Below are 24,071 nucleotides of genomic sequence, written 5' to 3'. Positions count from 1 at the left end.
GAGAGAATTGGTCCTCGCTCCGCCTTGTTGGACATATTGCATCATCGCGGGCTGCTAGAGGACGCTAAGCCCAGGGAGTTTAGGCCACTTTCATCAGGTCCCACAGTTGGCTTTGGTGGCCAAACCACATCGCCTCAATCCCAGCCTAGTAATCTTTTCTTTTAACCTGGGAATCAAGTTTGGACTGCATGAGTATTTTAAACGTCCTGAAAATTGACTCAAAAATTTCCCGAGGTGTTTTTTGGGGAAGTAGCCCGATAGCTTTCAACAGATTATCAGAAGTGAAGGTTAATTGCCCTACAGTGAGCTGCCTGATGAAGTTCAATTATTGATATAATTTTATTTTCTATAAAAGCATATATATATATATATATATATATATATATATATATATATATATCCTCTCTGGGCCTCAGAATCTTCATTGGCGTGGAAGGGGAACTGGAGAACTGAGGCTTAAAAAAAGAGCCAGGGGAGAGGTTTCAAATAGCGGGAACGGGACACATGAAACCCGGTGGGCAAGACCGTCTGATGCTTTTGAGAAACTAAAATTAAGTAGCATTAGAGTGAAGAAGAGGAGAGGCGAAAGGAGAAGGAAAGGACCTTGATTATGAAAGGTTTTGTGAGGCAGGCAATACTGGGTTTTAACTCTTGCAGCATTAATATTAAAAGTCAGCATTTACTGAGCACCTATTATGTGCCAGGCTCTGTGTAAGCCTAACGTGCATTGCATTATTTAATTCTCTGAAATAAGTACTGTTTTCACCACATTTTACCAGTGAAGATTTTTGAGGCCCAGAGAGATTAAGTAACTAACTCAATGTCAGAAGGCCGGTTTTTTAAGTGGCTGACTCCAGGGTCTTCATCCTTAACTGCTGACTGGACTGCTTTTCCAGAGAGCTGAAGGAATAAACCTAAAGGATTTATATTTCTTGCCTGAATTCGCACAGCTTTGAAGGGACCAAAACCACAATTCCAGTCTTGTGATTCAGGAATGACAGTTCTTCTTCCTGGTCCTCTGCACCCAATCCACCATCCCGTCTTACGGTTCCTGCCTACTAACTATACTCAAATCTGAAACTTCATTCCCGCTGTTCTCCCAAGTCGGCATCACTGTCACCTCTTATTTCCTAGGCTCCTAACCTGTCTCCAATCTGTGCTCTGTGGCCAGAGCAATCAATATACACACACACATAGGGAACTATATTACTCCCTTGGTTAAACTTCTTCAAGCTGCCCATTGCTCTTGGGGCAAAATCTAAAGTGTTTTCTATGTGTATAAGGCCTCACTCAGTCTGGCCACTAATAACTTTTCCAGCCTCCCCCTCAGCCCCCACTACCTGCCTCCCCTCCAGATTGCAATTCCTTTTGATCTTTCTCTCATTCCTGTTTGTAGATTGACATGCAATAAAATGCAGGAGTACTAAGTGTTCCGTTACATTTGTTTTGACAGTTACGTATTTCAAATAACCACCACCCAATGTAAGATACAGAACATTTCCATCATCCCAGAAAGTTCCCTGTTTTGTCTAGCCCCACCCACCACCTTTTGATTTCTTTTGTCATAGATTAGTTTTGCCTGACTCCTTCCTTTTTTTATTAAGACTTAACTTTTTTTTTGAGCTTTTTAGGTTCACAGAAAAACTGAGAGGGAATCACAGCTATTTCCCACATGCTCCCTGCCCCCCACCTCCATTGTTTCTTGAAAAATGTTTTTACTTTCTCTAGGTTGGCTGCCTCCTTCCCTGGCCACGCCTTCCTTTTCCTTTGCGGGGTCTGCCTTCTGCTCCTCATCTCTAAACGTTGGAGTGCTTTGATCTCCTTTCATGGAACTCTTCTCCATCTACACTCATTAAGTGGTCTCATCCATTACTTCGCTATAATTACCATCCATTTGCTGCCCTCTCCCCAATTTATATCTCCAAGCTACTGTCTTCACAAGTTCAAGACGCATATGTGTTGTGTATTTGACATATCCACCTGAATGTCTAATGGATATCTCAAACTTAGCATGCCCCCGGCCAAACCCCTGAAAGCCCCTCCCACCTAAACCTGCTGTTCTGACAGCATCCCGCTTTATCATATCCATAAATGGTAGCTCTGAGGTGTCAGTCTTGACTCTTCTTTCTCTCCGAGTCTCTATCTAATCTATTATCAAGTCCTGTTGGCTTGAACTTCACATTGTGTCTCCTCGTTAACAATTTCTCACTACCTATACTGTTAGCAGCCTGGAGTATTGCAATAAACTCTTAAGAGATCTCTCTGCTTCTAACCCATTCTATCCTCAACACAGCAGCTCAACCTAAAAATTTAAACTCAATTTTAAATCATCATGTCACTCTTTCACTCAGAGCCTTCCATTGCTACTCAAGTCAGTCACAGTGAAAATCAAAAATTTTATAGTTACTGCACGGGTCTTACATGATTCTTAAGCCCTTATTCAGAAACTGTGTATTCTTACTTTAGACTCAGCTCTATCCATTTGTCAGATTTCCCATTAGCAGATTAGATGCCATCCATTAAAAGAGTCTCATTCTGGTAGGCTACTTACAACCTCAGGAAGGTGTAAATAGCAGGCCAAGGAACACAAGAAGTGTGGCAGTTTGCACCTATTTAGTATGGGGTGTGAACACTGTTGTGTGCTGCCCTGAGATGAGCTCTCACCATGCACCAGAGAGACCAGACTACACATTACTTTCCCTTTCTTAAACTGACAAACCCACTGACTCAGGAAGTGTCATGAGAGTAAAATACAGATGAAAAGTGCTTGGAATCTTGAGTCAACAGGAGATTCAATGATATCCTATTTAAGAAATCTGTGGTATTGTATGACCTAGCAATTCCACTCTTGGGTATCTATCCAGAGAAACCCAAGACACTAATTTGAAAAAATATATGCACCCCTATGTTTATTGCAGCGCTATTTCCAAGCTAAGACTTGGAAACAACCGAAATGCCCATCGGTAGACGACTGGATTAAGAAACTGTGGTGCATTTATACAATGGAGTATTACTCAGCTATAAAGAAGAAGGAAATCTTACCATTTGCAACAATATGGATGGACCTAGAGACTATTATGCTAAGTGAAATAAGTCAGTCGGAGAAAGACAAATACCATATGATCTCACTTATATGTGGAATCTAAAAACTGAATGAACGAGCAAAGTAAACAGAAATAGTCTCAGAGATATAGAGGAAAAACTGATGGTTGCTAGTTGGGCAGGGGGTGGGGATGAGGGAGAAAGGGAAGGGATTAGACAGCATAAATAGGTAACTGCAATATTGCCACAGGGATATGAAAGACAGTTCGGGGAATATAATTAATAATGTTGTAAATATTTTGTAGGGTGTCAGATGGTCACATGTCTTGTTAGGGAGACCACTTCATGGATGGGGTAGAGGCTTGATCACTGCACTGTACACCTGAAGCTGATGTTGTATGATATTGTATGTCGACTATAAGTGAATATATATATAGTCACGGGATATGGAGTATAGTGTGGGAGTAGAGTCAAGGGAATTGTAATAGATATGTATGATATGGGGGCCGGGGGGGAGTGGGGCGGTGGATTGGGGGAGGGGTTTGTCACTTTGAGGGGTAAAAAGTGTAACTATTGCACTGTGTTGTACACCTGAAACTAATTTTCAAAAAAAAATTAAATCTGGTATATACATGTATTTGTATGCATGTACGCACATACTCACCTGTATGATTTCCATAAAAGTGGTTACCATGTAAAAATTATTCTTTTGGTTTTTGATTTACTTCCTTTTGCTTACTGTGATAAAGTGAGTCATTTTTGGTACATTAACATAAAAATATTATGGTTGGTAGCAGAGTCCTGACACTTATTGTTTTGATTCACAGGAAAAATGGAGGCTGCTTCCAGCATTTTTAAAGGTAATGAACATTAATAATAATTAGTTATTTTTCCAATGAAGTCAAGAAATAAACCTTTTTTAAAAGATTATATTTTTATCTCCAACACTTTTTGACTATGTTCAACTGTGTCCTTTGCTAGGTTTAAGAAACATAAAATTATAAGGCAGTATCCCTGCCTATAAGGGGGAGTGGTAATCTAATTTTAGAGACAGAAAGTGGTGTACATAGTAGTATGGCACGTGAATAATACAAATCAAAGTGCTGTTCGCAAAAGAGTGGTGTCACTGGTGGTCAGAGAGGGCCTCCCAAATGAGGTGAGACATAAACTGCATCATAAAAGGCGAGGATTTAACTCAGCTGAAAGGTAGGGTGCAGAGAGCATGGCTTGCTAAAGGTGCCCAAAAGTGCAGCGGAGTCTCCACAGGGTCTGTAGGAAACAGTGGCTGTCTGTTTGGCTGGAATGGATGAGTGGATAGTCAGAGGAACTGCTGAATATAAGGTTGGCATAGGGCTTCAATTTTGTTTTTAAAGAGCTTATGCTAAGAAGCAGAGGGTAACACAGTGAGACATGACTTGGCACCCACTAGGATGCTATAGTCAAAAGATAACAAGTATTGATGAGGTGGAGAAATTGGAACCCTCATGCTGTACTGGTGAGAATGTAAAATGGTGCAGCTGCTTCAGAAACAGCCTGGAAGTTCCTCAAAGGGTTAAATACCGAGTTACCATACGGCCCAGCAATTCTACTCGTAGGTATTCCCTCAAGAGATATGAAAACGTGTCCACGTAAAAACTTGTACACAAATGTTTACAGTAGCATTATTCATAATAGCCCCAAAGTGGAAACAACCCAAATGAGCATCAGCTGATGGATAGATAAATAAATGTGGTCTATCCATACAATGGAGTATTATTTGGCGATAAAAATAATCAAGTGCTGGGCCATACTACGACATGGATAAATCTTGAAACGCTAAGTGAAGAATGGAGTCTTGAAAAGGGAGGAGAGTTTTGTCTAACTTGCGTGTATGATAGGCAGAGCTGGGAGGGTCCTAGGAAATGATGCTGGGGAAGCTGTCGGGGCCAGATTTCTGACCAGATTTGAAAGTCATTTTAAAGATTTTGGGTTTTTTCCGAATAGCAAAAGGAAGCCATTGAAGGACTTTTAAGTAGAGGAGTGATCAAGAATGAAATAAAATGGCACTAAGGCCAAGGAAAGTCTTTGTTTTATTATAAAAAATTTAAAGGAATTATACATTAGCAGAAGAGAAGGGGTGGTATTTATGATTCAAAAAAGAGGAGACAGTTGATGGCACTTAGTGCAAAAAGAGATCTAGAACTCAATAGAGGCATAAGACTATGGTCATTCATTCATTCATTTAAGTTGGGATTCTCCTTTACTCAGACCACCTTGAAATAGATTTGTCTAAGAACGAAAGTTAAAGATTTTAATACATAGCCAAAGACAGGAACACAGAGCTCATAAGGCTGCCTGTGCTGTTTGGCCGACAGAATCAAGACCCAGAATGTGAGGTCGGGAAGACAAGTGACGAAGGACAAATGTCAATCCCTGTACTCACTTTGGCACAAGGACCAAATGGGCTGTGCTGGACTCAACAGCATTTTTTGGTGAAGATAAAAATTACCTTTTGAGTTTTAGTTGATGAGCCAGTAATGTGGCCTTGTTTCTTTAATAGCAGCGATATAAAACCTAGAATGAGGGAGGCCACAGCCCTCTGTGCCTTGGTCGGACTGTCAGGAATGTTGACTGTGAGTTCAGGGTGCCCTTGTTAAGGGGAAACATCGACACTGGAGTGTGTTCAGGAGCAGGTCTTCGGCTGCTGGGGGGGTCTGTAATGCATGCCTGTGAGAACCATTGTAGTTGAAGGGCCTGTTCAGCCTGAAAGTGAGAACAGGAAAGAGAGATGTGATGACCAAATGGACTGTCCTAAAACGGGCATTTCCTGCAGAAGAGACTGTTAAGTCCAAGGGTGGAAACTGGAAGAAGGCAGACCTCAGATCATCTTAAGGTTGAGGTTGAGTTTCTTTTCCCGACAACCAGGACTGCTTGAAATGGGATGGTTGCTTTGTAAGCCAGGGAGATTCCCCAGCAAGGAAGCGTAATTGAAACAAAGGTTCTGTGATTATCCATCTGTTGGGAATGTTCTTAAGAAGTGTTGCGCTAATTGTGTTTGAAGATTAATGTAAAGAAAATGAACATGTACAGTCCTTTTAAATCTTAAGATTTTGGAGTCTGCGTTTTTAATATTTCACTGTTTTCCATAGCAGCACACAGCATTTCTATATGCAGTCGTTATTGACGTTTGGGTCAATTTCAAATGCAGTTATTCTCTTAATAGAGATCCTTATTTCTCCCCCCCCACACCCCCTCCCCCATTCTTCTATAAGTGATACAAAAGAACAGTTTGCATATGTGAAAATCATAAAATTGCTCAGATAAGGGAAAGACAAAAAGGAAAATGGGCATTGTTTGAGGGTTGAAGAGATAATGCCCCATTGCTAAATTATTTTCTTGGATTTTTTTTTTAATTCAAAGTATGCAGAGAAAATGCTGCCTTATTTATTAGCTTATGGGAAGTCATTAGGTATACTCAAATACTCATATCTTGAATTCCAAAAGTCAGGTTGCTTCTCAAGGAGTTAAATATGAAGGTGTTCTAGTAAGGTGGAGGAGAAATGTAGTGAGGACACAGAAATATAAAGTTTTACTAAACACAATCCATGGATTTTTTTTTTCTCACTTTGGTTTTGAGAAAATTTGATGACCACCTATGATTAGTGTCTATTATATAATCTGCTATTTTGTTGCCGACTTAATTGTTTTGCTTTTTCTGTTTAGGTGAAAGGCCTTGTGAAACAGCATATAGATTCATTTAACTATTTCATTAATGTGGAGGTAAGCATCAGAACTTAGAAATAGACGTAGCTAAGAATGAACTGGAAGCTAGAGTCTTTCCTGATGTTACTCTTTCCACTGCAGATAAAGAAGATCATGAAAGCCAATGAAAAGGTTACAAGTGATGCTGACCCCATGTGGTACTTAAAGTAAGGAATCAGCTACTCTTAATTTGTTCTTTTGATTGTTTTCTAACATTTTATTAAGTGAATGTAATAGTTATCAAAACTTTAAAAACAGTTCTCCTTTTATCTGTTTAATAAGTTAATTATTATGTACTCAGTTTTTAATTGTCAAGATCAAGTGCTCAATTTTTAATTGGTAAACTAATTATAACAAGTCGAGTTATTGAGATGGCACTGAAACTATTAGGGGCTTACATTTTTAAAAACAATTTTAAACTTAGCGAAAAATTACAAAAATAGTACAAAGACTTCCCCTATGATCCTTTAGCCAGCTTCCGCTAATATTAGCGTCTTACATAACCATATCACAGTTAGCAAAACCAGGAAATTCGCATTGATACAATACTATCAACTGATAGTATTTGCACAGATCTTATGCAAAGCTTTCCCACTACTGACCTTTTCCCTGTCCAGGATTCAATTCAGGACCCCATTGTGTTTAGCTATCATGTCTCCCCAGTAGTCTCCAGTAGGTGACAGTTCCTCAAGCTTTCTTGGTCTTTCATGACCTTGACACCTCGGAAGGTTTCTCTGGTCAGTTGTTTTGTAGAAGGTCCTTCGATTTGGGTTTGTAAGATGTTTATTCATGATTAGATTGAGTTATGCATTTTTGGCAAGAATACCACAGAATCGATGTTTTGTGCCATTTTCACTGCATCACATCGGGGGGTACAGATATTGATGTGTTTTATTATTAGTGATTTTAACTTTGTTACTTGATTAGGGTGGTATCTTCCAGATTTCTCTACTGTAAAGTTACTATTTTTCCTTTTGTGATTAATAAGCATCTATGGGGAGATCCTTTGAGACTATGTAAATATCTTTTATTTCTCATCATAGCCACTAATTTTAGCATACATTGGTGGGTGGTTCTTACCTATAACAACTTACGCTGTGGTATTGCCTAATGGTCTCTATTTCCATCATTCCTTCTATATTAATACTGGAAGTTACTGTAGGGAAGAACTTTTTCTTCCCCTCCTTTATTTATGTGTAACTTTATTTATATCAATATGAACTCATAGATGTTTATTCTATGAATCATAATCCAGTACTATCATTTATTACTAAAACTGCTTCAGCTTTGGCCGTGGGGAGACTCTTCACGTTGACTCCTGTGTCCTTTCAATAGGCCCCTGTTAATTTTCGAGAGCCATGAGGTGTTCATCTACAATTTTCCAAGTCCCAGCCTTGAATCAACCATTTCTCCAAGGAGCCCTAGTCCCTTTTAGTGGAGAATAGCATTTAGAAACCAAGATATGGATACTAAAGCTTCAGTAGACAGAGCTAAGAAATATATGTATGTATATTAATGCATGCGTACACACATCTATGTTTCTATATCCTATCCATTTTTATATATATTAAAAACCATGGGTACTGATACCTCCTATTCTAATCCAACTCTATAAGACATTCTCACCTCTCTTCTTATTTGTAACTTCTATGCCTGACAGGGAGAAATCTGGCTCTCATTATCCACTCTATATTTACTTATATTTTCAATTCTGAGATATACGTAAAGTAGATTCAGAATTGTTAACTCATACTTTTTTGAGAATAAAATTTATTAATTAGAGTACAATATTTGTATACTATTTTTTTGTCTTTATCTTCACAGTCAAAATACTGTTTTCCAAAGTTATTTAGATTAGTTTTTTTCCCACCTTTTCAAAAGTGTAGTTATGTTGTTCATTTGTAATGCAGTAAGGTTTTGAATTCCATTTTTGATCCCTCCCTCCAGCTCCCGCGTCCTGAGTGATTTTAATTATGCTATTTTGGGGGTATGTGAAACATTATTATGGTTAAAAGAGTTAAACTGATAGAAAAAAGTATATTCAGGAAATTGTCACTCCCCTCCCAATTCTGTCCACTCTGTCCCAGGCACTCCCTATAGGTAACCAATTTTATTCTTTTCTGCTTCCTTCTTCCTATGTTTCTTTTGCACAAATGAGCATATATAGTTTTCCCCTCATATCCCTTTCTTGTTTACATGAGTAATAACATACTATAGATACATTTTTGCACTTTACTATTTTCATTAAGTATCAGTTTTAGGGAGCTGTATTTCCCTAAATACAGCTTGTATTTTTGTATTTTTATATTTGTATTTTTATATTTTATATTTTGTATTTGTATTCTTGTATTTTTATAAAGAGATTTCCACTGTTTTTTAAAAGCCACTCTGATAGTGTTTTCTCTCCTTTGTAAAGCTACGTGGACTGTCTCTGCAAGAAGATCTCCAGTTATAATTTCTCATTTGTTTGTCATTCTTAGCAAGAGAAACATTTGTCAAAGCATAATTCTTGTATTTGGAAGGAAAATGTCATATGTTTACATGTACCGTGAAGAAGTATAATTGATAATGGAATAATTTGCTTTTCAGATATCTTAATATCTATGTTGGGCTCCCTGATGTTGAAGAAAGCTTCAATGTAACTAGACCTGTGTCTCCTCATGAGGTAATTTTCAACCTTACTTTAATTGGGTTTGTTTGCTTTAACTCAAAGAATCTGTGCCCTTAATGTATACTCTTAAAAGATGATTTAAAAACAGGAAAAAAAAGATCTCTTATGAGACAGATAACCAAATAAACAAGCACTTATATAACACTATACTATATTAGGAAACAGTTCTGTACTTTTTAGTTTGTCATTTAATCCTTATTAACTCGCACTGTTACATAACTGTGTCCTATTTATGTTCTGTTTCTGAGCATTTTAGTGGTCTTCCCCATCCCCTTGCCGGCCACTCGTGTCTAGCGTGGTGCTGTTATTGCAGAGGTTACTTGCTTAGCATATTTTGAGGGTCAGCAGGCATTGTGTTAGGCAGAGACCGAGGACTGGCAGCTCACAGTCTAATAGACTAGATTGATGAGATGAAAAGGTGAATACCAGGATTTTAACAGAGATGCAGACAGAGGGTTATAGAATAGGCCTATTGATTGACTTTTAATAAATTCTAGATTTCTCTTCAAATTCTTCCTCTTAGTGTCCAGAATTGGGAATTGATGCAGGAAATAAAATGATTTTTGTAGATTTATCTGGTTTATTAATGTAAAGCTAGCATAGCAATTAGGGAACATAGCATAGGAATCTTTATCAAACAAGTAAGGTGTTAGAGTGTATGGTTGTTGCCTAAATAAGGTTAAACAGGAAGTATGATCAAGTAACCAGAGGTAAATTTTGATATTACTTAATCACCAAGTATGGATTGAACATTTATTTTGTGCTTCATCATTGAGAGATACAAAAGAAATGAGGCGCATAGCCTTTCTCAAGGAGTTCAAACTCTTGTGGAGAGATTAAAATAACCAAATGAAACAGACAGCAGGGATTGCACACTTTGAATGCCTGGAAGGATCAGATAGGCAAGGTAAATATGCGAAGTTGTACTGAGCAGGAAGTGGCAAGGACTGGGGGATATTGGAAGGTGGTGTGTGCCCCAATTTGGCTCCCCGCCCCCCATTCCCTTTTGCTAGAACTTTCCAGTTTTTCGAGAACTAGGCAGCCAACTAGGAATTTCCAAGTCATCTTGTAAACTATATCACTGAGTTCAGAGAAAGGAGCAGGCACAGTAGTTTGAAGTAGTTCAAGAAGCCCGAGGCTGCAGTTGTCCTAATTATTCTTTCTGATGTTGAAGAAAGCCTGTAGGTATCATTGTAATTAGAGAGACGGGCGCAAAGATTTCTTGGAGAGATTTTGACTCCTGGAGTGATGGGAAGAGTGGGAGAGCAGGTGAGTGGGCAGTCCTGGGACCCACAGCAGGATACGTGGGGTGCAGGTACTGCACACTCCACCTGCACAGTTCTACTCCTATGATCAGAGAGGCCGAGGGGGGACAGAGGGGGCTCATGGAGGTAGTTTGGGGCCTATGGAGTGGGTCCCAATTTTTACTACATCTGTCGAATTTCATTTCCATTTGAAGGGATGAGTTTGTTAAAACCCCTGAACGCTTGCCTATCATGGGCTTACATTAGTTTTATTAATATAAATGGGATAATAATGGGTTGTCAGAAGAGTCATGACGTATTTTTTTCTGTTTTTCATTGTAAAAATGCGTCATGACTTCCGACACCCCAATATTTATATAATACTCTGTACCAGGCACCATTCTTAAAATGTATGTTGATACTCTTGGGAATTAAAATTAACCGTATCCCCATTTTACATCGGAGGAGATTGAGATGAAGAAAGGTTATTTAAAACTTAAGTGGTAGAGCTGGTATTTGAACCCAGGCAGTAGACCAACCATACCCTGAAACACCATGCCATACTGTCTGGTCTGACCCGAAGGAGGAGACTTGATCTAGTTAAATATAAGATAAATAATTTTTACTGGTCAATAATAGGAATGTCAAGTATTTTAAAATCCCAGGCACTGTTATGAAGGCTAGAAAAAAGTTTAAATCTAACTGTCTTGGGTTCAGGAGAAGCCGGAGAGGGATTCAGCACCATTATTATATGGTTGATTTTCTGAGAAATTCTCTTTTTGAGACTACACACCACCTGATGATCATCAATATAATGGGGAAGTCATAGGAAGATTCTCATGGGGTTGCCTGTGTCTGGTCATGGCCCAGGTAAAGGCATCCTTTTGTGAGTCATTGTCATGTAAAACTAAAGCACACACCAACAATTTCTGAAGTTCCTCAAATGATTCAGAAATTGTTAGAATGATGTGATGAATGATTTGTGCTCTAACGTATCACTTAGTAAGAAACTTTGTGATACATTTTTATTTGATTTGGAGAATAAAAGGAAGTACAGTTTACGTTTTTTAGTTTGTGTGTGTCTGTAGTACTTTGTTAACTGTTTTGAAAAAGCCAGCCACATTGATTACCTTCCATGAACCCAATTTGCAAGAAATAATCTAATTGCTTCAAAGATACGGGAGTAGACTGGTGATGGCATCAGATCAGTGAGAAGAAAATCAGTCCCAGATTTCTTGTTCCCTGTTTGGGCTGCAGAGGCAGGGATGCCGTGGCCTTGTCTAGATCAATAGCTGGCATCATTCCCTTCCAGGAGAAGGTAGGTTCATAACTCCTACTGCCCTAGGCAGCACCTGGAACAGCTAAGTGTTCCATAGGCAGATCAAGTTCAATGTGGGCCATACTTCTAGAGAAGGAGCTCTCTGAGGCTGTCAGGACTGTTTCTTTTCCAGAGAGGAGGAGCAGTGACTGTCTGATTCTATTCCAGTGCCGTTTGCGGGACATGACGTATTCCGCCCCCATTACAGTGGACATTGAATATACCCGCGGCAGCCAGAGGATCATCCGCAATGCGTTACCCATTGGCAGGTGAGAAATGACTTCCATATTGGAGCCACACTGCCTGCATTCCAGTCCTGGGAGGTGACCTTGAGCAATTAAAATTCTCTTTGCCCCATTTCCTCATCTGTAAAATGCGGAAAGTGGTGCCTAGTTCATGGGCTTATTTTCTGGATCCAGTGAGTCAGCACACGTAAAGCACTTAAGTGGTGTCTGGCACACCATAGTGGTTGTTACTATTTTTTTTTTTAAAGATTTTTTTTTTATTGGGGAATTGGGGGGATGGGAACAGTGCTGGGGAATTGGGGAAAGGGGAACAGACAAGTTGCTGTCGTTTTGTTCTTCAATCTAGTTGTGGAGGATGTTGCTTCACTGGCCCAAGTTGGCACCATCATTGCGCTCTTCCAGGGTGAGGCAGATCAGTCGCCGGCTTCTGGACGGCCGGGTTGTTACTATTTTTTGATTGTGAAATATTTTCTATAAAGTTAAGGAAAATGCTTCCATTTAGGCTGTCAGGGAAACATTAGGTAAGGTAGCATTTCAGTGGATTCTCCTACACTGGTCTTCTTGATGGATACGCGCATATTTTAAGTTTAAGTTTCCGGGCAGTTTAACAGTTTCCCAAACAGCAGTATTTAAGGGAGAAGTTACTTACCCGGAACAAGTTTGGAAATGATAGCTAGCATCAGCTAGCATTTTTGCAGTCCGCTTTTCCTAATTTGGGAAATATATTGACTCTCCTGCAGAAATGGACACAACTTACGTTAATAATAATAGCAATAATGACGGTTATTAGTGATGTTGGACTTTAAACTTACTCTAGATAATTCCATTTCAAGTAGTTTTTCTCCTTCAAAAATGCTAAGAGCTTAATAAACAATCCATTCGTACACACCAACTTCCTGTCGTGTGTCATGCCCTATGCTGGGTGCTCCGGTAAATAGAAGAGACTTAGGACACAGCTGCTGTCAGCTACGTTTATTCCCAGCTGCCAGGGAAGGCAGGCTCCATAAGTAGCTGTGGCACCACTTGGTAAGTACTCTGATGGAGAAGTCCCAAATACTGTGGGAACAAATCCTTCCTATACTCCTGAAGGAAGGGGCTATTTGTATTGTTTCTATCCTTATTCTTCAGTAAGGAAAATAAGTAGAGATATTAAAATATTAATCTTCGTTTTAGCAAAACTTTTTATCAGTGTTAAGAGCTTCACTCTTTCTTATATAAGGCACACTTGTGTCTAGTTAAATCTCGGACCATTGCTAAATTATTATCCATACTGAATATTGTAAAGGAAAAATAGGAGCAAAACATGAATAGTTGGTAAGATTTAGGGTTTAGATGCTGTTTAAAGAGGAGGCAGGAAAGAGTGTGCATGTAACTAGTTTTTGCTGAATACCTAGTATGTGCCAGTGCTGTGATAGGTGATTTCATTGGTTAGTCCTGAATTCATAAAACTATATACGTTATCTCATTTAATTGTTTTTCGAGCTGGAAAGATTTAGTTTAATCCAAGTAAGTCAAATAGTGCATAAGAACATTTGATACAAAGCAATAGCCTTCTTCCCTATCCTTCCTCACCCATAGTGCCAACCTTGTAACCATTTCTGTTATTTTTCTGGTGGTTATTACATCTATAACTAAATGTTACATTTATACCTTTATATCTTGATATATCAATTTTGACACCATATATTGACTCTAATGTAGAAGATGTGGATTAGCTTAGCTATATCACCCACTTCCTCCAAATTTTGCTTCTTATTTTTTTTGTGTGTGTGTTTTTTTGTTTTGTTTTTTTAGCTGAGCCATCCTGCTACCTATTGGCAGCTTAGCGGCAGCTCAGCTCGGGCCGGGCATCGAACCGCTGTTGGCTCAGAGCTCAAACTCTTGAGCGAGCTCTTAACCAACTGAACCACTCGGCCGGCCCTTGCTTCTTATTTTTAATCCTTTTGGTTCCTGTGGTCTTTTTAATACTCTTGTATCTTAGTATTTTGACCTTCCTTTATGTAAAATGAGGATAATTCTATCCGTACCTTCCCATTATGGTTTCTTTTTTAACCTATGAGTTACTTAGAAGACTATTTTAAAATTTCCAGATTTGTACTTTACATCAATTTTTGAGACTTTGTGGAGACCTATTTATTTTCATATATGTTTCATATTTGTTTGGAAGCAAGGGGTACTCTCCCGTTCTTTTGTGTCAGAATCTGTGTTTTTCCTTTATATCAAGCTGGTTAATGTGTTGTTTAGATGTTATGTACCTTCACAGATTTTTGATTTCTTTGTTCTCTCAATTACTAGGAGAGAAGTGTTAAAATCTTCCACTACGCTGGTGGATGTATCCATTTCTCCTTGTGTTTTTGTGTATTTTTGCTTTTTTTTTCTTTTGAAGATTTTATTGGGGAATTGGGGGAGGGGAACAGTGTTGGGGAATTGGGGAAGGGGAACAGCCAAGTTGTCCTTTAATTTTAGTTGTGGAGGGTGCAGCTAGCTCAGCTCCAAGTCCAGTTGCCATCCGACCGCCCATCCACAGCTTGTGGCTGCTCAGATCAAGGTGCCATGTTCAATCTTAGGTGCACGTGGGCGTAGTCCACCATCCCATGTGGGAGTCGAACTGGAAACCTTTGTTGCTAAGAGCACAAGCTCTAACCGCTGAGCATTCCAGCCGCCCGTTGGCAGCTCAGCTTGGTTGCAGCTCACTGGCCCATGTGGGAATCGAACCGAGGACCCTGTTGCTCAAAGCTGGCGCTCTTAACCAACTGAGCCACCTGGCCAGCCCTATTTTTGCTTTTTGAAGTTAATGATAATAGGTGCATAGAAGTTTAGAATTTTAGTTCTTCCTGGTGCATTGAAACTTTTATTATGATGCATTTATCTTCTTCATCTTTTGTAATACTTTTTGCCTTAAAATTTATTTTATCTGCTCTTCTTATAGCCACATCTGCTTTCTTTTGGTTATTTTTCTGGCATATTATTTTTTAAATTCTTTTCTTTTTAATCTTTCTATGTCCTTATATTTTAGGTATGTTTGAAGTAAACTGCATATGGCTAGATGTTTTAAAAATCTAGGTATATTCATTTCTAATTCATTTACATATATTATGTTACTAATATATTTGGATATTGATATATATTCCTATCAACTTATTTTGTACTTTTAATCTGTCCAGCTTTTCATATGTTTCCGTTTTTTCTTTTTTTGCCTTTTGGATTAATGGAAGTTTTTTTTCCTTACTCTCCTCAGAGATTGAAAGTCAAATACAGTATTTCTGATTGTTTATATTTACTTCAGAAATTTTTAAAGGCATACTTAACAAAGTTTGAAAATAGTATCTTTATTCTCCTGGGAAGAACAAGGACCTTAGAAAGCTTTAACTTGGATCAAATCAACCTCCCTGACTTATGTGCTTTTATTGTGCCAAATTTTAATTCTATCTGGTGTTCTTTTTTAACCTATAAATCAGAAATTATTATTGTCTTATAGTTAATATTTGTTTATACTTACCTACTTTATTTACCATTTTCTTTTTTTGTTTTGTTTTGTTTTGTTTTTACCTGAGCCATCCTGCCACCTCTTGGCAGCTCTATTTACCATTTTCTTTGCTCACCATACACTTTTGCATGTCATAGCTTCATTCTACATTTATTTTTCATCATCCTGAAGTATTATCTTTTAGAAATTCTTTTGGTGAGGAGGATCTATTACTTGTAACTTATTTTTTGTTGGAAAATATCCTTATATTGACCTTATTCTGAATGATGACTTAACAGAATATACAAATCTAGGTTGACAGTTATTTTTTCTCAGAACTTGGAGCATATCACACCATTGTCATCTGTTATTTTCAGGTCTGAAGTTATCTTGTCTGTCCAATCATCCTTTCCTTTTTGGTAACTTGACTTTTTTCCTGGCTGTGTTTTCAATCTTCTCTTTGTCTTTGGTGTTTCATATCTTGCCTGTGTTTAGGTGGGGCTTTCTATTTTTTTATCCTGCACAGATATTATTGTGAGAATTAATGGTTTTCATGCATTTCTCAGCCATTATCTCTGAATAGGACTTCTCATCCATTCTGTGTATTCGCTTTATCTAGAAGTCTGATTAGACATATATGAGACCCTCTCACTCTATTCCTCCATGACTCTTAAGCTCTTTCACATTTTCCATCTCTTTCTGAAATACGTTTTCATTAATTTTATCAGATCTCTTTTCTAGTTCAGTAATTTAGCAGTGTCAAATCTACTATTATTCAGCCTTTTCATAGATTTTGAAATTATTGCTTACGTTTTTCATTTGTGGAAGTTTTGCTTAGTTCTTTTTCAGAACTTCCTGGTTAGTTCTGATAGTTTCTTATTCCTTACACTTGAATCCGTTGCGCTATTTCTACAGAACTAATGAGAGTCACTTTTTTTTTTTTACCGTGAATGAAAAGTTGCTCCCATTTCTGATTGTCACTAAAGTCTCTGCAAAGTTTAAGGAAGCAGACATTGAGTTTTTGTTATGTGTAGTGGAACAGTGTGCCTGAGGAAATACATACTTCGTTTCACTTGGCTCTTCACGTGACTCTTATTCTTCTACCTTTTCTAATGTGTTGAAGAGGAACGCAGACCCCTTAGTGATGTGTACAGTGCACAATTCGTATCCTGCTCACCTCTTTTGCCAGTGATGCTATTTATGTGATATTTTCTTTTGTTTTATTTTAAACAGAATGCCCATAATGCTACGTAGTTCAAACTGCGTTCTCACAGGGAAAACGCCAGCAGAATTTGCCAAACTGAATGAATGTCCTTTAGATCCAGGTATGTGTGATTCCTTGGATTTGCCCCCTCTTCCTTTGTTTTAGTTTTGTGTTTTCCTGTTTTGTTTTGTTTTTAACATTTTTCCTTAAAACAATACCAGCCTTTCTGCTTTATAATGAACTTTGATAGAACTTTGTTTACAAAATGTCCAGAAATTTGGCTCTAACTTCATTCCATTAGTCTATATTTCTAAAAGATAAACTGTTTCCTCTTTTATTTCGGGTTTAAAACTTTAATACCCCAACTTCTTATTTATTACTATTATTATTATTTGTCAGTCTTTTCTTTGTCTCTTTGCTCAGTGGTAATGCTCTTTTGGTGTACTTAAAAATTCAGAATAATCTCACAAAGTTACTTGTCTAGCTGGTCTGAAATGACTGAATCATCTAATTTCAGGCTGTTTTAAATGCATAAGGTGCAAAAATGAAACTCTTGTTAAATTTTTAAAAATTATATTTTTTACCGTTTTGGGGCCCTTTCTTTTATAAAGTTTCAAGCTTATCACTTAACAGAAAGTTTCTTTTAATTCCTGAACTCATGTTTCACATTGATTTAATTTATAGTTGTTTTAATCTAATTCCTTTAAAGTTGTATTGATATAGAAGCCCAGAAAGTTTTGGAAAGAGATTAACAAAGAACGTGACTTTCAGATGGTAACAAAATGTTGCATAAGTCAAATATATTGCCCTTTTTTTTGCTTATATTCTGAAGGTAAAATGAAGTCTCACTTTGTCCTATTCTGAATTGTGTGCAAAAATATGTATGGGAATGCTTTATGAGATTCACTGAGTATGGAATGTCATGGAAACCTAGTCTTAGTCTATCATTATCACTGATTTGTTAGAAAACTTAGAGCAAATTTCAGTCTATATTGAAGATTGTCAGTTATTTTTCTGCTTAAGAGATCTGAAGCCTCTTCATTCACCTCTTATCTATGTCAGGTGCTGGTGCTGCATAGACCAATGAGATACATTTCTGGCCCTCCGGAAGTTTATGCCTGTGCCTCACTTGTATAAAATCATGTGCTGACACTATCATCTATTCATAAAACAATATCAGCAATCCTCTTTGATGGCCAGTGCTGTGAAATATGAAAGAGTGATCTCTGATTCAGGAGATGACTAAAACACTGTTCGAAGACTAGGGGCTAAAGCTTTTCTTGTTTCCTTTGGGCAGGTGGCTACTTCATTGTCAAAGGAGTAGAAAAAGTTATTCTCATCCAAGAGCAGCTGTCTAAGAACAGGATCATTGTGGAGGCTGACAGAAAAGGGGCCGTTGGTGCTTCAGTTACCAGGTATGGAAGGAAAGCCGAGGTGGTGCTCTTAAGAAATATCGATAATTCAATTAATATCAGAGGGCTGCCTTTTGATATGGAGACACCCAGTTATTTCTCTTGGTAACAGGCAGTGAAATATTTAAAGTACCTGTATTCAATTCATTGTGTAAGACTGCCAGCATAGAGTGTTGATTTCACATTTTCTGTGAAAGTGTGAGACGCTGTTTGAAAGGCTACTAGGTGTTTTACTAATGTTGAATTTTATGTTAATTTATAGTATTAAATTTCCTTTTAAAAAGAAAAAACTTTTTAATTTTTCATGTTCCTTTTTAGTCTTTGACCATTTTACATATGTATTCCTAATTATTATTAGGATTTATTATTTCTATTATTGTTATTCCTATTAATATAATCAGAGACTACTTTACACTTAATATTTAATGAATTATTTAATGGAATTAACATCTCATTGTTAGTTATTTTGACCAGGCTCTTTCATAGTATACTCATTTTTCTACAACTGCATCCCTTATATTACTCTTGTAGTTTCTTTTCTCTGGTTGATTATCATATGTAACTTGAAATTGGAGATTAATGAGTTGCGGGAATAAAAAAACTTGTGACATTGTTAAAATGCCAGTATGTAATAGAGTTTTTTTTCCTGACAATCTGTATTAACTGCTTTAACTCAGAGTTGCTGCATTTTTCCTTCTGATTGAGAGGCACCTGACAATAATGGCCATTTATTGAGCAGTTACTAGGAGCCAGGCAGTGTTCTAAGTGCTTTACATATATTATTTGTCAGCTCAGTCCTCCAGGATAAGTGGTATTATCTTCCATTTACAGCTGAATCACAGGCCTTGAGTGCAGGGTCACATCGATCATCAGAGGTAGCCAGCATTTGAACCCAGATCTAACAATTCTACAGCCCATGTCTTCCTACTGTATACAGTTCCAGGAGCCAGCGCAATCAGGATTTGAATCCCGAAGTTTTGTTTACTAGCTATGGGGGAATTGTGAGCAGTTACTTAGGTTCTCTAAGCCTTGGTTTCCTCCTATGTGATTTGGAGACAGCACTTCAGAGGAAGTGTTAGTATATAGGAGATTAGAGCTAATATGAGTAGATTGGGTAACTGTGCATAATGTGTAGCAGGTGATCAGTATGTGTTACTATTATGGTTGATTAAAGCTTTGAAATCCATTAGGAATTTTATAGCTAATAGAGATTTTAATAGAAGGAGAGTGCCTTTGACTTCACTGTACACGGAAACTGTAGGTATGTTTTATTGGATGATTAGTATACAGATTCATTTCTTCATAGTTTTCTCATCATGATGTAGGCTCATTTTGAGGGTTTCTTCTTCAAATGTGTAAAACTTATCATGAGTATATGCCCCACACTGGATCCAAGCAGTTCAGTGAAGTCAAAGTGCAGTAGGTCAGAAGGAATTGGCGATTGTCACTGATTTCACCCACAAAACTTCCATAATCTCAAAGCTAGAGAGACATTTAGAGTGTTTTAAAATGTTCATGGAAGTGGCAGGGGCAGGAGAAGGGTTGTGCATCTTTCAGAAGCACCTATTAGGAAGGGCCTTAGTGATTATTATTGATCATTTGAACCTTATTGATTGATGAACATTGGTTTTGCCTGTTACTAGCCTGAAACTAAGTGGGGAAGGAGTTTAACCAACTTGTGTTTCTTCGTAGCTCTACCCATGAGAAAAAAAGCAGAACCAATATGGCTGTGAAACAAGGACGATTTTATTTGAGGCATAATACTTTGTCAGAAGATATACCCATTGTAATTATATTTAAGGTAAGGCTGCAGGCATCTACTGAAAATTATAAAGAATTCTTCCTCTTAGTTATTTTCATATGTAATTAGAAATTTGGAGGTTAAGGAGTTCTAAGAATAGAAAGATTTATGGCATAGATAAGTTGTCAGTCATGTAATATATTTTAAATTGAAAGCTAATAAGACCAGGATTCAGTTCTTCTTAAAAACAGTAATCTATTTTTTAACAGATACCTTATAAAAAATTCCAAAGGTACAAAAGGGTATATAGTGATGAGTAAGCCTCCCACCCACCTATACCTGACCATATAGTTCTTCTACCCAAAGACACCACTTGCTACTAGTTTCTTGTGTGGTTTTTTTTTCCTAGAGATTGTCTGTGCATATACAAGCACAGGACTATATAGTAGGTTTTTTATTCTGTTTGTTTTTTGTTTATATACTTTGCACCTTTTTTTGCACTTAGCTTTTTTTCTGTTTTGTAACTTACATCTTGGAGTTTGTCGTATTAGTTCATACAGAGCTACTGCATTCTTTATGATAAACTGTTCCATTTATAGGTGTACTATTATTTAACCATTCCCCCATCAATGGAAATATATATCTCTTGCTATTACAAAACTGCTGTAATATCATGTTACATGTGGGCAAGGATATCCATAGGCTAAATTCCTAGTAGTGGAATTTTCTAGGTCAAAGAATATGGACCAAGGTCATTATTCTTTTTTTATGGATGTCTGGATTCTGATGAGTTTCTACATAAACATGAATCTTCAATCTATAACTGATTTTTTCTTTCAGCCTGTTTGTCAATTGTTGGCTTGGACATTTTCCCAAAGAAATACTATTAAATGGTATCATCTTCTCAGATAATTGTATATTGGTCCATTTAACCTGCTCTGAGACATACATATTATTCCCATTCTACAGACAGTTAAATTATAGTATTAGTCATGAAACAAAACAGAAATATAGTTCACAGCATATCATACAGTTGATCCTCAGTATTTACAGATTCTGTATTTGCCAGTCCTCCTACTTGCTAAAATTTATTGGTAACCTCAAACCTGTATTTATGTGCTTTTACAATTATTTATGGACATGCGTGCACATGCTCAGAGCAGTGAAAAATGTGACACCAAACAGGCACGTTCTCAGCTGAGGTCAAACAAGGCATCACTTCCTTCTCATTTCAGCGCTCACACTGTAAACAAGTGCGCTTTCTGTGGTCTATTTAGTGTCTTGTTTTTCACGTTTTTGTGCCTTTTGTTGGTGATTTTGCTTTTTAAAATGACCCCGAGCATAGTGCTGAAGTGCTACCTAGTGTTCCTAAGAAAGAAGGAGCTGAACTGTGCTGTTAAAGTTGTAACCAGGTGACAGAGCATAGGAATTCGGGGAGGAAGATGGACCTCTGTATGTGAGGGTGGTGTTGGGGGCCAGGAAGTGTTCTCGTTCTTTGTAGGTATTGAAAGGATGTTGACAAGTCAGGTTTTTTAACTCAGGAAATAGCCAGATTCTAAACACAATTATGTGAAGGAGGTTGTAGGATTTTTTTTATGTTTGGCATAGCTTACTGTGCTTTCGAGTTCTCTAAATGAGATGGTGCCGTTTATTTTCTTTTTAAGATGATGATGATGATAGTAGTGCCACTATATCAGGGGGGCCAGAGAGAACTCTTAAATATACTTTTTATTACCTTTCTTCAAGGTTTATATTTTTTAAGCACAGAAGTAATTTTGGCTTTTCTTGTATGTATCCCACACAGTGTCTTATGTACATACACAGGGGTGTTTAGTAAAGAAAATTTTATCTATGTAAAATTACATCTCCAGCAGAGGGCAGTATGCTCCCATGCATCAGAAGGACTTTTTTTGAAAGTTTTTGATGCTTGGTGCACAGGACTGCTGCGTTCCTTCGTCCAGCAATGATAAATTAATTATAATTCACATAATCTTGTATCACTCTCATGGAAAAATGCACCACTAGATACAAGCATTAAAATCAGAAAACCTTTATTAACTTTTTTTTGACTAGGTGACAAGTTTGATAGGACTGTTTCTTCTGTTAAATTTGTTTAATATTTATGTTGTAAGTGTATACTTATGTAGCTGACATAGATCCTTTTTATAATGTGCTGTTAATTAACAATGTGCATTTTTATATGTAACCAGTAGTTGAAATTTCAAGCTTCTCCCTTTCAGATTATAAAACATTCCTCACATTATAAAAATTTAGAAAGTTACTGAAAAGTATAACTTCATTTTTTGGATATATTTTTCCAGATCTTTTTTTCCTTTGCTTTTGTGATATACACATCAATTTCTTTTTTCACTTAGTAGTGAATTGTGAATAGTTTTCCACGTCAGTAAACATGAATCGACATTATTACTTTTAGTAGGTATTATATAGAAATGGCATGCATTTGATACAATCGGTTTAACCAATTTCCTGGAGTGGAACATTTAGGTAACATTTTTTCCCCCAAGTTTTCACTCTTACACGTTGCTGATTATTTTGTGAGAATTCCTGGAAGTGGAATTACACCTCTTAAAAATGTGGTACATGTTGCCACATTTTCTTCCCAAAATGTAACCATTACATTCTAATGAGCAGTGAGTGTATCAGAATTAAAGTAAATATTTTAAAATTTTCAATTTAAACATTCAGTTCAAATTTCAGTCACTTTTCTGGGTCTCCCACTATAGGGATATGTTTTAATAAGCTGATGGAAACTTGTTTGATAACCATTATTTAGACTTTCCATCTGGGAGGCAGTGGCATAAGTGTATTAAATAGCTAAGAAGCAGACAGATTCTAGATGAAATTCCAGCTTTTCTGCTTATTAGCGCTTGACCTTGGGCACATTTTCCAATCTCTCTTTGGGTCTTGAGTAACTCATTTAAAAGTGAGCATTTCACCTAAGAGGGTGATTGTGAAGAGCAAATGAGATCATGTATGCTTTGAAAAGTAAGACGGCCTAGAAAGAGGCTGCTGTTTCTCTTTCCTAGTTCTCCTAACACGTTTAATGTCAGAAGCCCAGGAAAATAAACTGGGATACCAGAAAAGTCACATCATTTCTCTTTTTGTGTTGTGTGGCCTTAACACCAACCTTGACAGTCATTAGGACTTGATGGTTGTTGATTATAACCAACAATTGGCTAAAAGTGACAGAAACAGCAGGGTTTCCGGAGTTCACACCGAGTTTGAATATGATGGATAAAGCTTTTAAGACCTAGATCAGCCTTATTTATGGACCTGAATCACTACAAAGGTTCTCCTGCCCATGAATCTTCCCCACTTTACATTTTGTATTCCCAAGTACTCAGCAGTTGTGCTATGATGGCATCTGCGGTCTGAAAGTTTTTGCAGAAAAGAGGATCAAATTTCAAGGGTGCTGGGCATTGTTTCTTGGAATACATCTCATATTGAAATTTTTGATCTTTAAAGAAAAAAAAATTACAAAGTTAAAGAGGGCCGTTACAGTTCTTTTATTATCTGCTAGGACTGCTTTTGATAATAATAAGTTGACTTCTGTGTACTTTAAAGACAAATTAGAGATTTCCGAATATGAGATGTTTGAAGACATTATCTCTTTTCCCTCCTTCACATAATATATTTCAACATATCACCATGATCCTGCATATCATTCTCTTCTGCTCATTAGTATTCTTCCTGTCTTTAAAAGCCACACTTTTAGTCACACTTAGTAGATATCCAAGAAGACTTCATGCTACTTTTGAAAGAACACATCCCCTTATTTTTATTCGTATTGCTGATGGCTAGACTGGGTGACCTGCTGCTGAAACGCGTTGTCTCTGCTGTTTTTTCATAAGGTTATTGTATAGCCTTCACTTTTGACTTAACTTAGCTAGGTGAAATGATTTCAGATATCTAGGGTACAAAGAGTTCCATATAAAGCTGGTTTTCAGATGTCTAAATTATGTCTGT

General features: G+C 37.3%; 1 protein-coding gene across 1 annotated transcript in view; it reads left to right on the top strand.

The window, feature by feature from the left end:
- The window catches only part of POLR3B (RNA polymerase III subunit B), a 115,144-nt gene that overhangs the window by 589 nt on the left and 90,484 nt on the right, over window positions 1–24,071 (top strand). Inside the window, exons 2-9 of the mRNA XM_019642626.1 lie at window positions 3,870–3,902; window positions 6,745–6,801; window positions 6,886–6,950; window positions 9,373–9,448; window positions 12,185–12,285; window positions 16,961–17,052; window positions 18,229–18,346; window positions 20,036–20,144. Of these exons, the coding sequence (XP_019498171.1) occupies window positions 3,870–3,902; window positions 6,745–6,801; window positions 6,886–6,950; window positions 9,373–9,448; window positions 12,185–12,285; window positions 16,961–17,052; window positions 18,229–18,346; window positions 20,036–20,144 (651 nt within the window). The remainder of the gene's footprint in view (window positions 1–3,869; window positions 3,903–6,744; window positions 6,802–6,885; window positions 6,951–9,372; window positions 9,449–12,184; window positions 12,286–16,960; window positions 17,053–18,228; window positions 18,347–20,035; window positions 20,145–24,071) is intronic.

This window comes from Hipposideros armiger, unplaced genomic scaffold, assembly GCF_001890085.2.
Source record: "Hipposideros armiger isolate ML-2016 unplaced genomic scaffold, ASM189008v1 scaffold_71, whole genome shotgun sequence".
In the NCBI taxonomy this organism is placed as follows: domain Eukaryota; kingdom Metazoa; phylum Chordata; class Mammalia; order Chiroptera; family Hipposideridae; genus Hipposideros; species Hipposideros armiger.
The sequence above is the reverse complement of the archived record's forward strand: the minus strand, read 5'-3'. Positions and strand labels throughout refer to the sequence as shown.